The sequence below is a fragment of the Mangifera indica genome, chromosome 4, assembly GCF_011075055.1.
Source record: "Mangifera indica cultivar Alphonso chromosome 4, CATAS_Mindica_2.1, whole genome shotgun sequence".
Taxonomy (NCBI): Eukaryota; Viridiplantae; Streptophyta; class Magnoliopsida; order Sapindales; family Anacardiaceae; genus Mangifera; species Mangifera indica.
Window position 1 is genome coordinate 2555712 of NC_058140.1, and position 16358 is coordinate 2572069.

Here is a 16358-nt window from a genome sequence, read left to right on the forward strand (position 1 = left end):
AGGCACTTCCATAATTTTTACTAAAAAAGAAAAATTAGCCAATAGACGCCGTAGTAATTGAATAGACTTGACATATTAAACGGCGGCGTCCTCCGAATTTCTACAAAATAAATTAAATAATGAGAGAGAAGCTGTGGTCAAAGAACAAGCTGTTGCTTTTTTAGACTTTATCCGAATATATAATATATAAAATATTCCCAAAATTCGCATCCATCTCACGAGTGATTTTGACAATCTATTCATAATTATTATATCTAGTCATTAATCGTAATAATAATATATTATTATATTATATTAAAATTAAAAAAATATATAATTATATCACTTAATTATATATTATTAAATTAATTTTTATATATAAATTAATAAAATATTAATTATTATATAATTTCATTATTCATGCATAAAAAAATATTAATATTAATAAAAAGGCCAATAGACTGATTGCCACTCAAGGATTTGGAGAAGCTTCATCAATTCGACTTTTTCGTTTTTGATTCGTTATTGGTCGAGGTTTCGTAGGGCTTCATCAGGTGTCGTTGTCTGTAGACAAGGAAGAAGAATAAGATGAAGACTGGTCTCAATCAAAAAAGAAAAGAGAAGAAAGTAACCATTAATATGAGAAAATTACAATTTTTTAAAATTTTAAGTGAAAGAAAATTATTAGTTTTTTAAACTAAAGAGGAAAAATGAGATATAATTTTATTTATTTTAATATTAATGATAAAATAACTATTTTATTATTATAATTAATTAAAAAATTTATCATAAATTGAATAACAGGTAAATATTTAAAATTTAAAAATATTTTTAAAAAATCGTGAGATTTTATTTTATTTTTCAAAATATGTAATATAATACATGTGCGTCAACACGTGGATTTTCATGGTATCCGTGTGATTTAAATGTGGGAGTGCCCACCAAAGCCATTGTATACGGTGGCCTGTCTCGCCCAACCCAAGGGGTCAAATTGAATGGCCGCCGCTTGCAGCTGTTAAGGTGGTTAAAATGAGACCCATCAATCCCCAAGGTCGTAGTCCATCAATCGGCGTTTTTTTCTTGTCATGAATGATCACTGGCTTGAATTGAGTTCCGCTCCAATGTATCGATCCAAAATAAATTATAATTTAGTTTAATTTAAATAAAAATAATTTAATTTGATTTAAATTTTTAATTCAAATTTATAATTCATTGATAAGAGGATATCGTTTAAATAATTATTTGACATAATTTAAATTAAATTATGAGTTAAGTTTGGAATGAATCAAACTATTTTCAACTCATGAGCTCGAGCTGTTGAGTTAATTTTTAAGATCGAAGCAGTTTAGTTTGGCTCCAATCCTAAGTCAAATCACCACCCAAGACATGTATAATGTAAGCATAATCTCCTCCACTCTTTTAGTGCTAGATTTGATGTAGGGTAAGTTTAAATAAAGTTTAGCTCGTAATCGATTTAAATCCAATAAAATAAGCTCCAAAATTAACAAGTTGAAGCTCAAATTTTTCGGTTCAACGATTCAAATTCAAACATTTAAATTGACTCAAATTTTATTTATTCAATTCAAGCTGAGCAATTCTAATCATATCCAACTCACTCTCACATTTGTAGCCCTAATTTATAAATAGTAAAATTATGTATATTAACTTTAAATACACAAATAGATACACATTTGATATATATAATCAAATAATTAGATAATTTTAAATAAAAAATAAAATAATATTTAATTATATAATAATATATTATATAAATATATTTATATATTCAAAAATAAATATGAATAGTATTACCCATTTATAAAACAAGTCTATCAATACTTTTATTTTTTTATTAAATTATGCATGCATCCATCAAACATTTTGAGCTTAGCAAATTTAAAATATGTAGATGGATTATAAGTCACAAGTGGGTCACACTCACACATATTTTCCACTTAATATATAATTTTAGTCTAAAGTTTCATTTTTGCCCATTAATTATCAGAATGTCACTTTTCTTGACCTATAAAATTAACCTATAGTTCTACTTTGACTTGGCTTCCTCCCAAATAAATGAAACAATAAAGAAATGGATAAGTATGATATCACCATCAAATTTTACCAGACTCAATTTCACGTCTTTCTCAAATGTCATGAAAAGATGAACCCAATTCAACTATTCATGCATGGGTGCCGACGCTAGGGAGAATGGTGACATTATTGAGTTCTCTATTTTAATACTTTTCAATGAAGAAAATTGAACTTTATTTTTTTTATTTTTAGAAGTTTATATATAATAAATCAAACTTTTAATTTTATTTTTTTTTACTGAAAATACTAAGTAAATACATTCAGAATTATTTGTTTTGAAGGTGCTTTCAATATAAGTTTATAAGTTTTTTTTTTTAAATCAATAATCTTGTCTTTATTGAGAGAATGGATAAATATGAAACATAATAATCAAACTCATAATTAATAGATCAGATAAATTAAAATTTTACGAACATGATAAAAGTTAAACTTAAACTTTAAAAAAAAAATTATAATTTTTTACCCGTTTTACTAATTTTTTAAATTATAATTTAAAATTTTAATAGTAATTTCAATTCAACCACAAAGTTGGGTTTTTTTAATAGATGTGATAGTGATTGGATAGAAGTGGGAGTCAGCTCAAAATTCCCAGAGACTAAGAAAAGATTGAATAGAATTGGGGACGCATTAAAGGAAAAAGATTTTTTTTTTTTTTTTTTTAAAAGCCTTATCGAGCTTTATCATATGCTTTTAGCCAAGTGTAGAGATGTTGGGTGGTCCAATAGGAAGAAAATTGAACTTATTGAGACGGTGGCCTCGTGACACTTTGCCTAGTGCTAAGTGCTTTCTTGACTCTTTTCAACTTTTTCTAGTCTTCCATAATTTCAAGTTGCCTGTTGAAACATCTCACAACTCTTAATTGAGTTGAATTTTCAAAAGTAATATTACATACATATTTTAGCAATTAAAAATACATTCGAATCAAATCACATTTGAATATAATCGATTCAAACTTGGTTTCAGATCAAAAAGTCTAGTTCAAATTAACAATGACATTATCATAAAGACTTTCAGTTTTATATTGTCATAAAAGAATGATGGTCAGATTCGATGGATTTAAGTCAAACTTTAACTTGGGTTTATCTAAATTGAGTTAAACATCAAGTCAACTCTATTCGGATTTAACTCTACTGTAAATATTGATATATTATTTCATGATTTGTTAATATTTTGAATTGATCTTTAATTAAGTCTTACTTAAATTCAATATGAATGGAATCTAACCCGTTCGACATCCAAATTTAAGTGGGCCAGGCTTGCGTATTTTATGATGTTTCAGTATTTTTTTTAATTCTTTCTATTTATAAATTTGATTATTATTATCTTTGTTGCAACCATTAGTGTCACTATCTTGTCCCTTAATAATATTTTCTTATTTTGACTTGGCTTCCTAATGCAAATCATGCAAAACCACCCACCCAATTGAATTCGAGTGACGCTAGTGTATATTTTTCGAATATATAAAATAAATATATAGATAATATATTAATATTGAATTAAATATTAATTTATTTTTAATTCAAAATTAACTAATTATATAATAACACATCATCTACATACCTATTTTATATATTCAAAGTGTATATATATAGTTTTATTGTAATTTTATTGTAATATATATATACGTAATTTTATTGTAAAGAAAATCACTTCCCTCTTCTTTCAAAGGACTATTTTATCGTAAATTCAATGACAAAACATAATAAAATTTATTACAACTATTAAATACCAATTTAAGCGTAAAATCTCAAATGTAAAATTAAAAAATAAAGTTCGATTCCACACTTTTGAAACCGAACTTAAACGTTCACACAAATGTCTTCCAATATTATTATCAATCAAATTATATATACTTATTTTTTATATATAATTCGTATATATAATTAATATATTATCATATGATTAAATAATTTTAAATTAAAAATAAAATAATATATAATCATATAATAATATATTATTTATATAATTAAATTATGTATTAAAAATAGATACTCATATTTTATTATTTTACAAATTATTTAAAGTTATTGGTTCTTTTTATTATTTTTTAATATTATTATAAATATTATTATTTTCAACAAGTGGAGCCCAAAACGCGTGGAGCCATTTTCAATAGAAACTTCTACCACAAAATCTTCCGTTCAGATTAAACCACCTCCTTTATAATAAAATAAAATAAAATTTCCTCTTCCTTTTGAAATTCTTTTAGTAAATAGAAAAAGTAAAGCTTAAATTGGATTGTGATGTGATCAATTCAAAGTGGGAGTCAGCTCAATATCCTACTCTCCATTCAAATATTATACTATTTACCTTTAATTCCTAAACCGAAATTCAAAACCTAATCCGATCAGAAGTCAAGGTTAACTTCGATCTAAGTCATAGTTAAAATATGTTTTAACTATCAAATTGAATTGACTAGAACGGTTGAATTGGATGAATCATTTTAACTTACAATTCAACTCCTGAATCAATCAATTCGACTATCATGCAAACATCGGATACGAAACGATGAGTGCATGAAAATTGGATTGTCCAATGAGCATAGATTAACATGAGATAGTGCTTCAATTCCATTCATTCATTAAGTTTTTTTTCTTTAAATGTCAAATCCTCGTCACCATTCACCAGCCCTTTTTTTTAATCTGTTTAGGAAGCCTAATCTAAACATGTGGATTCGAGATTGAAATTTAACTCGAAAATAATTTAATTTTATATTCGAATTAACTTAGTAAAATTTATTTACGAAAATAAACCCAATTTTAAAACTTAAATTTGAGTTTGAATAATTCAAATCAAATTTAATCGTAATTTTACAATTAACATTATGTGCACGGTATATTCCGATATAAGTCATAAAATTAAATTTTAAGCAATATTATATATATATACACTTTTAAAACATAATTTAATAATATATTATTGTATTATTGAATATTATTTTATTATTAATTAAAAATTATCCTTTTCTAGGTTTCACTTAAATTTACCGCTAATTGCGCATCACTAGTAAAAAAAAAAAAAAACTATATTTTATTGTCACCATAAAGTTAATATATTCATAATATCCCATATATAATACAATATTAACTTTTTTTTAAATTTCACCCTAGAGAAATACAAAAATTCCATCCAAATTAAGAGGCCTACAATTACGAGAAAACCTAAAAAAGGAAAATTAAAAATTAAAAAAAAGGCAAGAAATTTGAAGAAAATAAAATGAACGAGACAGTGGTGGGGGTCTCATTCTGATAGCGGAACCCAGCTCAGAATGACAAATCCACGAGCCTTGTCTGTTTTTAACCCCGAGTACGGGTCAACCAGTGAGTTGAGTCGACTCAGTGAAACCGAACCGGTTTGTTAGCGAGTTTCCAAGCGGAGGTAGCGATGAGCGGCCTCGTGTACCAACCCAACATCAAGGAACCGTTATTCTCCTCCACTCTGTACCCTTCTCCGCCGGCGAACAGCGCCAGCAACATACTAGCTTGCTTGAACGCGTTCGAGCCGAGGTGAACCGGTAGAAATCCGGATGAGCCTAACCGAGTTCGCCACTGAGCCAGGTTTTCGTGTCGCTCGATTCGATTAACTCCTTCGTAAGCAACTACGTCGTAAATCTGCTTCTGCAAGTACAACTCGGACATGGCCTTCTCTGGGCCACTCACTGAGCCCTCCAACGAATCAAACATGGTGGAATAATAATGCAACGCCTCAGTGAAACGGTCCAAGAAAATCCGACCATTATGATTGGCTTCTTGCTCAACGATGGTGAAGATATCCGGCTTAACATTTTTCACCACCGAAAGCACTTTATCAATAGCACCGGGTCGGGCCAAGAGCCTGTGTAACTCGAACACTGAGTTGACAGCAACTGAGTCAACCTCACTCGGTCTAAGATCCAACATGGAAGCATCAAGATCGGCCAAACTTTTGGCTACAAAACCTCTGTATTCAAACTGAACTTGAATAGTTTCCGCCAACTGGGCCAACTTCCACCCCACTTCTTGCAAATGGTCCGAATTATCCGGGGCGGGCGGGCCAATCCCGGTGAGTCGAAATTTGGGCGCCCCGCCTGGTCGCAGAGCCAGAGCCTGCATTAAAGCCGGCCACTGCAACCCTTGATTCATAGAAAAATCAATAACATGAACTCGTTTTTTACCTTCAAAAGCTTCAAGAATTGCTTGATTCGCAGTAAAATGAGCGAATTTCAAATACGGGCACGCCTCGTAAAAGTGCATTTCGAGCAGCTGCGCGAAGTTATGATCTATGGGGTTTTCCGGGTAGTGCCCGTAGATTCGACCCGCAATGGCGTCTGCGAAGCACGTGGCGACTTTCCCCATCGCGCCAGCTTGAGAAATCGCTAAAAACCGAATCTTCTTGACGAAGGCTTCAGCGATGGGGAGGTTGTTTTGCTGAACAGCTTCCGCGCATGCCATTAAAGTGTGAACGAGTCGAATTCCGTTCTCCTGTGAATCAGCCAGGATAACCGGACGAGTCGACTCGGGCGAGTACAACTCAGTCTTCAAGCGTTTGTGATCTCTAGCTGTGGAAACGGATGAAGAAGCAGGGGTAGTATTGTCATTATACATAGCCTTGCCGGGAATCGCTTTGAGGTCGTAATCGGAAGTACAAGCTCCTTCGAAAATCCGTTGCTGATTCGGAAAATCGATGGAAGTGAGCGTCGACGGATCGGAAGCCGGATCCGGACTGAACTCCGAGAGCATCCCTTCGAGCCACGTGGACAAATTCGACGGATCATAATGAACCGAATCCGAAGCGAGTTGAGAAAACCCATCACCACTACACATAGCTTCTTCAAGCTGTTCAAGTTTCTGAGCAACTTCCGCCATGTCTGAAGACTTAACGTGGTAACCCAAAACCGCCAACAGCTCATCCATCCCTCCATCCGCCGCCGCCGCCACGTCATCCTCCCACATCTTCGCTTTCCCTGAGTCGGAAGCCGAATTGGCAGGTGGGTCGAGTTGTTTGTGTTCTCTCTTCATGATGGAAAATAAAACGAAGACGAAAACAAAAAATTCTGGCTAGGTTGTTGTGAAAGTGAAGGTAAAGAATCTGGGCATTGAAGGAGCTGAAAAAAGGGCGGGTGATGTAGGCACGAGGTTCAATGGAGGAGAGAGAGAGAGAAAGAGAAAGGGTTTGGAGTTTGAGAAATGGGCAGTGAGTGAGAACAATTACGACTCGCTTCAGCTGGAAGGAAGAGATAAAGATGCAGAAAAATTATAATAAAAAAAGTATATATATATATTATTTCAGATCTTCCCAATTCATTTACCGCTTTACTTATCGTGGTAAATTACTTTTCCTTTTTATTGCTTTGATTTCTTTTCGTTTGCCTTCACACTTTGTCTCTATAATAATACTAATTTCTGCTTTTTTTTAAACCTATATTTCTGAATTAAAAATAAAATAATATTTAATTATATGATAATATATATGATTACGTATTTATTTGTATATTCAAAATAAATACACATAATATTAGTCTATACTAAATATATTATGATTGAATAAATATGTGTATGTGTAATTTTTTTAAATATGGATAAATGATTTATTTTTTCTAATATCTACTTTAGGTATGTATGCATATCATGCATTTTTGGTATGTCATTGTTCGGCACATGTATATACACCCATCTTATTGACAATAATAATAGAGCGGATGCATGTTTCACATTTGATCTTCAATATATTTATCTAATCGTGATTCATAGATGGCAAATTAATGAAGTATCTTGACAGAACTCATCAGACGACACTTGAAGATGCGATTAGTTATCAAAATAGTCATAAGAAACTCGATATACGAATAGATGCCCCTCGCCCAAAGCAAACATCTTACTAACCTACGTTTCATATGTATTTCACACTCACGATAAAAAACAATAATTTTCTACCACAATAAGGGCAAGATTGTGATCCTTTTGATTCATCTTATAAATACGAAAGATTGTCTACAACAAAAATGGGTAAGAGCAGAGAAATAACTCTCATGTAAGAGAGGTTAGACGTAACATACATAGATAGCAAACCAGACGTTAGCTCCACACAACTAACATATGACACTTAAGATTAAATAAGTTTTATCATAAAATGTATGAAATTGTCCTTAAAGAAATTCAGTTATCTTCCTTAATCAATCTCTAAAGTCGAGTTGTTTTCAAGACTTATCCTTTGTAAAGCTACGTTTATGCTATATCTAAATACTTTCTCAGACTCATTCATAACATAACTGTGGTTGTAGATTCTCAGGTTGAACAACTTCAAAACATCTGTGCATCCAATCCACGTGCAATTTTAATTGTTCTTATTGTGGTTGATAACAAAGTTTTTTAACCAATTCTAACTATCATTATCGTACATTATCTTACACAGAATTTAAAATTGTTGATATCAGTTTAATGTCGAAAAATCATAATAATATATCCTATCATTGAAATTTTTTATTAATTTTAATTTGTTTGATTATAATGGTGCAAAATCTAAGATAGATGAATTTGAACCCAATTAGCTCAAACTTGATTGTCAACCTCAAGTTCAAGTTTAAGCATTTTGTATTATCAAGCTCAAGCTTGGAGAGTGTTTGACTTGGAGAGTGGTTTTTTTTTTTCGAGTTTTATAAATATAGTTATTATTTTTTTACATTTTATTTTCAACGTGATTGATTATTAGTCAAAAGTCAAGTTTGATTTTGACATAAATATTTTGAATTTGAGTTAAATTTAAATTGATTTTTTTTAACAAAAGAGAAATTTTTATAAAAAAAAAACTAATTGAATAATTTGAGTTAAATTATTGAGAAAGAACATAAATCAAATAACAAAAACATTGGTTCAATTTTTTCCTATTTTCCGTACAATCAAGTTCAAAGAATCTGATGAACAGTGGAGATACAATCAATGAAGGCTTGCCGTGTTCGATTTCTCATATCAATAAATACATAAAATTTTCCTTCAACTTAACACAATCCTCATTATCAAAGAAGCAATCCCATCAATCAAGTTTAGGTTATAGGTCTATTTCAAATATAAAGATAAATAAATAAATATATATCTATATTATTATATAATTAAATATTATTTTATTTTTATTTAAAATTATTTAATTATAATATATATTTATTTTAAATTAAATATTAATAAAATTAGAAAAAAAAAGTATTAAAATTTTCAAAACACAAATTCTTAATTCAAGATTAGGGAGAAGGACTATTTCCTATCTAACTTTTGATGCGTTTTCAAAATGTCATTCACGGTAGATGAAAATCTACTTTTTCCACCCATGACCAAACTGTCGTCCAATTTTTCAGTTAGGGATAGGGGCAAAATCGTCATTTACTATTTAAAACCTTAAAACTTTAATTTTTTTCCGTTCCCCCATCCAGGTTTTAAAAACAAATAACTAACCCATCCTCAAAGTTTAGATTTTACCCCTAGAGTTTGCTTCCTTCTCCGGCCACCACCGATGACCGACGCAATTGATCGATCTCCCATCTCCGACTACAAAGAACGATGAAGGACGACCCTTCATCTCCCAGATCTGGATGACGAAGTGTCGTCCAGATTTGAAAGAACAAACGAAGGACGACGCGACGAGCGATCCTTCGTCGTCTGGGTGGAGTGATGAAGAGAGACCTCTTCGTCGCACCGTGCGACGAGGAGATGAAGATCTCTTCATCGCACCACCGTCGTCGCATCAGGAGAAGAAGAAGGTCGGTGACTACGACGAAGACAATGTCGGGAGATGAAGTTGAAGAATGGGGGTAGAAACTGCTAGTTTTGAAAGTTATGGGGGGGCGGTTGTATTTTGAAAAATATGGAAACCCTTGGTTTGGGGGTGAAAATGTTAGTTTTCAAAGTTTAAAAACTTTAGGTAAGGTGAAATGTTAGTTTCTAAAACCTAAGGGGGGTGAATGGTAAGACCCTCACATCAATTTTGGGATGAATTTTTCAGACTAAATTGAGGGGTATTTTTATCATTTCATCTAACAAGGGTAAAAATGCAAACAGATATCATCCATATTAACGGCTCATGGATGAAAAAAGTAAATTTTTATCTGTCGTGGATGACATTTTGAAAACGTATCAAAAGTTAGGTGGAAAATAGTCCTTCCCCCTTCAAGATTATGATGTGTAGTTTTATTGCTCAAATTTGGCTTAAAAGCCTCTACATATTTATGGTCTTTTTTTAGTCCTTTTTTAGCTTATAAAGGTCAATCATTTCCTTTTTAAGATTGTTGGCTACAATGGTTGGTTGTCCCCCCCTCCCCTTTTTTTTCAATTATTATATGTGGGATTTTTGTAAAATCGCCAAAATGTATAATAAAATATCAGTTTTTGACATCCCATTTTGATTAAAAATAATAAAAAAATTGATTAAATAATTTATAAATATTTAAAAATTTAAAATATGTTTTCATGTATTTAAAAAAACTTGTAATTATAGTTGAATTTAATTCGAATGATTCATACTCAACTTTAAACTTTGAGTCAATTTAAAAATTCAATTTCAAGCTAATTTAAATTAAATCTAAAATTAACTTGTTTTCGAATCTCAATTCATTGATCTCAAACTAACTCCTTTTATTTTGAATCAATTTCAAATTTGGTTTTGTTCGAATCCGATCTGGAGTAAATAAGATATAATATCCATAAAAGACGGTATGCATTGCTTTCTTTTGGAATTAAATCAGAGTTGGGACTACTATAAAAATTGAAATAAATTTTTTTTGTTAAATATATATTTGCAATTTTTGCCTTTTAAATTTCCAAGGGCTGAGACATTTTTCTAAATATATAAGAATAACAAATATTTTTTAATTTTATTTTATATTAAAATTATTGTTGAGGATAAACTACGATCACATGCAGGTAATATTGAATCAAATTTTGTGACAGAGAAATTGCATAAAAAAATCGTCCTGAAGCAGGCGCGTGGAAAATTTTCTATTTAATATGATTAATCAAATGTCAGGTCTGCCCTACATGAAGGAGACCAATTGACAATACGAACCCGCCGTCAACGTCAGTCACTCAACCCGTCAGTCAGCGTCAGAACTACAATATCAAAAAAAAAAAAAGGCTGCTACGACTTAACGGCGTTAGCAACGGCTTTTCGTCTTGTAATCCTCACAATTTCCATATTTTTTTCTGTAAAATAAAAATTTAAGCCGACACCTAACGCAATGCCGTTCCAAAGTTTGTAAGTTTTAGCACGTAATTTTTATATAAATATTAAATTAAAATATTTTAAAAATCAAAATAATAAATAATTTTGGATTAATCCAAATATTAAAGATTTAAGTTCAAATTTAAAATTTTTAATATATTTTTAATTTAAATTAAGTTAAAATTAAAGTTTTTTATTTAAAATACAACATATTTTAATAACACGACCTCGAGGTGAGTAAAAATAAAATAAAATAAAATAATTATCTATAACCTGACGCTGTGTTACTGAACGTGGCCCCACCCCGTCTCTCTTTTCATGGAAATGAACGGCAGGCAGAACAGGAGGCCCGCACGCAGATGGTTCTGACACCACGTGATCATTACACGTGGATAGGGTCCCATTTCTGCTTTCACATGAGCTCTTTACTATTTTACTAGTACTGCTGATGGCTATTTGAGGAATCGGGCCCACTACCACCCATGTGATCTTTACACGTGTTCAGATTCCCCTTTGCTGGCTAGAATCAAGCGGGCATTCGAGGCCGTGCCTTTTACGCGCCTTTCTCATTTTTCTCTCACCTGTGGCTACCGTAGGTTTTCGTAACCGTGCAGAAACGGACCTAACAGGTATCATTAAACTTGCCAATATTGGGATTTTTTTTTTTTTAGTCATTACCGAGTAAGATCATATTTATTAAATGTAATTATTATTATTTATTATTAATATTATTTTTATTTAACTTATTAAATAATAAAATATTTTAATAATTTATTATTAATAATAATATAATAAATAATATAGGGGATAATGTGATAAATAATAAAATTGTTTTTTCTTAATTTTCATTTCTCCGTTTATTTTATATCACCTGTAACTGTGCAAGTAAGACTTTTAAATATTTTCACAATAATACTGAATAGGGCACGCGCTCATTGGCGGGTGTGTAATTGGAGTTGTGAACGTGATCTGGCAGGCTGGCACTGCTGAGCTGTGCACAGAACCATAAAAGTGAGGATCATGCCAAATGGTACGCTCGTTAACGGAAGCGTTTAACACACGCGCTAAATGATCTGGCAGTTTCCTCTTGCCTCAATGAACAAGGTGGTCCCTTGCTGGCATGGGACCCCTGACCATTGGCCTTGATGAGTCATCTTCCAAGATATTTCTCGACCGCCTCAAAGTAAAGGCTGACATTTACCCACCACAAAAAGTTTATAAAAACCCAAAAATGCCCAAACCAGGATTAAATATAAAAAATTATAAAATTAAATTAACAGTATAATTTAAAAAATAATAATAATAATAAATAGTACAATGAAAAATATAATTAAAATAAAAAATTATTTAAAGAGAGATATAAATTTGACAAATTAAACAATTATTGAAAATTTTTGGGGGTTGTTCTTGTTTGATTTTATCATTAAAAATCATTTTTTTTTCTGGTTTCTATTATTTAATTTTAGAAAAATAATTTTTAATAAAATTAATAAACACAAAATTTGAAATTATCCTATATACCATAATAATCATGAATAAAAATCACCACGAATATAAAATCACGAATAAAAATAAAAAAATAAAAAGTTGTAATTTTGAGAAGTATTTTAAAATTAATTTGAGACCCCAAAATAAGGGCAAATTCACCTAAGTCAATCTCGAATAAATACCCGCTCAAGATTAAATAATTGTTTGAATCGAATGTTAGAAAAAAGAGTAAAATAGTTAGAAATATTGATAAGATGTCACTCTCAAACTAAGTAAAAATCTGAACCAGATTGTGTCCACTCTTCGACATAACTTTTAACTATTACGCACTAAGGATAATTTGATTAGACAACACTAAGAAAATTAAAGTCCTAATTCTTTAAGACTTTAATTTTCTTAAAGTCTTAAAGAATTAGGAGAGCTTTCACATTAAGCATTCCCCCTTGAATAAGCAATCCTACTTAACCATATAACTTATTAGGATTAGAGTCAAGTTAACATCAATTAAACAAAAAAGGTGTATACGATAATTATTACTATCATGAGACACTGTTTTATCCCCATTTAAACGGATAATGTCACCTGTAATTTTCAGTTTAGACAAATTAAAATTTTTCTTTACAATGTAATTTACTTAATTAAGCTTTCATTCTGTCTTCTATAGGAGTAAAGGGAGACTCGAGGGAAACGCTTATAATTATTATGTCGAGTCGAATTCTGATTAAAATATTCAATAACATATTAGTGGATGTAAACTTTTAAATAGTGAGTTGAACTACTTTAAAATTATCTTTGTTTTCTTGATTGCGTGCACGTGATTACACATCACTAATTTCAATCATCATCATTTTCTTGCTAAAAACGACACTATAGACCCTAGGGATTAAGTAAAATTTATGAAACACTAGAATTTTCAGAGAAAAAATATAGATTCAAATTTATATCATATTTACGAAACCATGACTTACTTAGTATAGTGATTATAATTCTGATCATTGTGTCTTAAAGTTTATCGATCCATTCAATTCTGATGGGGTTTCTCAGTTATAAAAAAATTGTATTATGATTTTGCATACTTCTTATTTGTGCATAGGAATGAAAAATTGACAATGGGACTATGTCATACTAAATGCCCTAATCCCTCATGATAAGGAATCCTCGTCATTTTCTACTGGGAGTTTTTTTTTCTTTTTTCTCTCCCTATTTATGTGAAAAAGATAATAAAATATGTATTAAATATTATGACATATTTGTATAACTTATAACTTCTAAAAATAATTTAATATTTAAATATTTATAATATATATAGAAAAATAGATAAATCGTGAAAGGGACATACAAGAGATATATTTATTCTACTCTCAAATACAAAAATTTTAACAATTCTCATCCTCGTCCGAGAATTTCTTCCTATTTAAAAAGGAAGAGGCGAAAAACGTGGTTCCATGTTTATGCAATTTCTTTCAAGTTGTTCTCTTATAATGTTTTCTAATATCATAAATTGATGTGGTAACAATTTCAAAGAATGGATTGATTTTAATGATGATATAAATGCCTTCGATAAGCAAAAATGATTGGATTTAGAAATTAAGAAATGAACTCATTCACACTCTATCTAAATTGATTTGATAATGTAACCAACCAATTTTGAGGGTAAGGATGGTTGGCCAGTTAATTTCAATTTCCCTTTTTAGAATGTGCAAATTCAAATCGGTTTGAAATTGTGAAATTAAATCATTCCATTTTGGATAATCATCAACCATTTCAACCATACTGTTTTGATCGGTCCTATTGTGGGGATCTCAATCGCCTACTAAAATCCATCTACTTTTCCACATACGTTGACATTTTCTACACTGTTCCTTAAACAAAATAATAATAATAATAATATTTTATTTTATACAATTAGTTTTAAAAGTATATGGATTTGATTCTCATATAAATTCAAAAGAGTTAACTTAAAAATGATAAAGTGAAACTAAAACTCAACTTTAACGCAATTTAACATCAGATTAGATTTTGTTATTAATATTTTATGATACACTATATATATTCTACGATATAATATATATAAAAAACGATATATATTTTACGATGTATTAAATTATTATAATATAATAGATTTATTGTACGTTAAAATAAGTATTCTACAATATAATATATATTACTGATATGAATCGATACATCAATTTAGAGAAATGACACTATAGTAGAGGTGTTTGTGATATCTTCCAACATAATGGTGTAACAATTATAATTTTTAATTATTTTATCAATTTTTTATTTAAAAAAATTGTATCTTATGATATAATATGATACATGATATAAAAAATTAGGTTTTCGATAGAGTTGAATTTAATCTAAGTTTGTTTGACCTTGAGTTCGACTTAAATGAACCTAAAATGAATTTGAATTTGAGAATTTAATATTTTCAAGCTCGAGCTTTACGGGTGTTTAGCTTATAAAGCTCGCGATTTTAAAACTTTTGATATGAATCGATAAAAAATGATATCATTTTAGCATTAAATCAAGTTTTAAACTTGACTCCTCTCAAATGAGTTGAGCTCGAATATCTTTAAAACGAGCTTAGTGAGTTTCAACTTGACTATATTGAAATAAACTTAATTCGAATCTAACCCTCATTTTCAATATATGAATCAATTACCATCAACTCAAACTAAAATATTCAAATTAATTTAAATTCAATTTATGTTATAAAAATAAATCTAATTAATAACTTAAAATTTGACTCATTCAGTCTAAACTCAAATTTGAGTTCAAAAGCCAGACGAACCTAATCCAACATATTTGCAAATCTTGCAGTCTCTCAAATAAATATTTACTTAAAAGGCGGAACTTTTCAAACACAAACAACCCTAGTCTTATGGTATCAAAAACTGGACAATCAAATAATAAAAAGCTCAATTCTCACATGGCAAAGCCTGAAATTACTTTTAAAAAGAAGGTAAAAAGACATTTCGGTCCATGTCACGTGCTTATAACCCATAATGTCGGCCAGTGGCCCGGCCCATTAATTCAAAACTTTTTAAACGCAGAAGCCTTCAAAACCTCCAAAGTATGTGCCTCTTGTCCCAGTGAATTTTGCATAAGCTTTTATCGCGTTGACACCATTGAAGGCCTTTGAGAAGTAAAATTGCCTTAAATATTTAAGTTTTAGGGTCCCCCCTTAAGGGAAGGCAAGTTCTGTTTGATGACTATCGGGCAGCTGTGCCCCCCAGGGAGGGACCATAATCCATTGAGTTTTGTAGAAAAATGAGGAACTACTTTTTCTTAGGAAATTCTACATGTTTACAATAAACACGGGGGTTAATTTGAGTAATTAATCGAAAGAACTCCTTTATAAAATATCAAGATTCGAATAACATAATTTTTCATGTAAAAAACTTAAATCAATTAACTTAGAACTGAATAGTGAGTTGCTATAAAAAACAAAACTCCAACGTGTCCAATGCAATGATTGTAGATTTAATTACTGTAGTTCAAGTTTACCTAAATAAAAAATTGATATGTTTACAATTTGTTGAGAGGCATGTTTTATGTTTTAGTAAAAGTTATAGTAACTACGGTAAAATTCGATCTAAGCTAGTTAAGCTCAA

General features: G+C 30.2%; 1 protein-coding gene across 1 annotated transcript; it reads right to left on the reverse strand.

Annotated features, from left to right (window-relative positions):
• Positions 1–5143: 5143 nt before the first annotated feature.
• Positions 5144–7298, reverse strand: LOC123214451 (DELLA protein GAIP-B-like). The gene has a single exon (XM_044634220.1). The coding sequence runs from the start codon at positions 7065–7067 to the stop codon at positions 5406–5408; it is 1662 nt and encodes a 553-aa protein (XP_044490155.1). The 5' UTR covers positions 7068–7298; the 3' UTR covers positions 5144–5405.
• Between the last annotated feature and the right edge of the window lie 9060 nt (positions 7299–16358).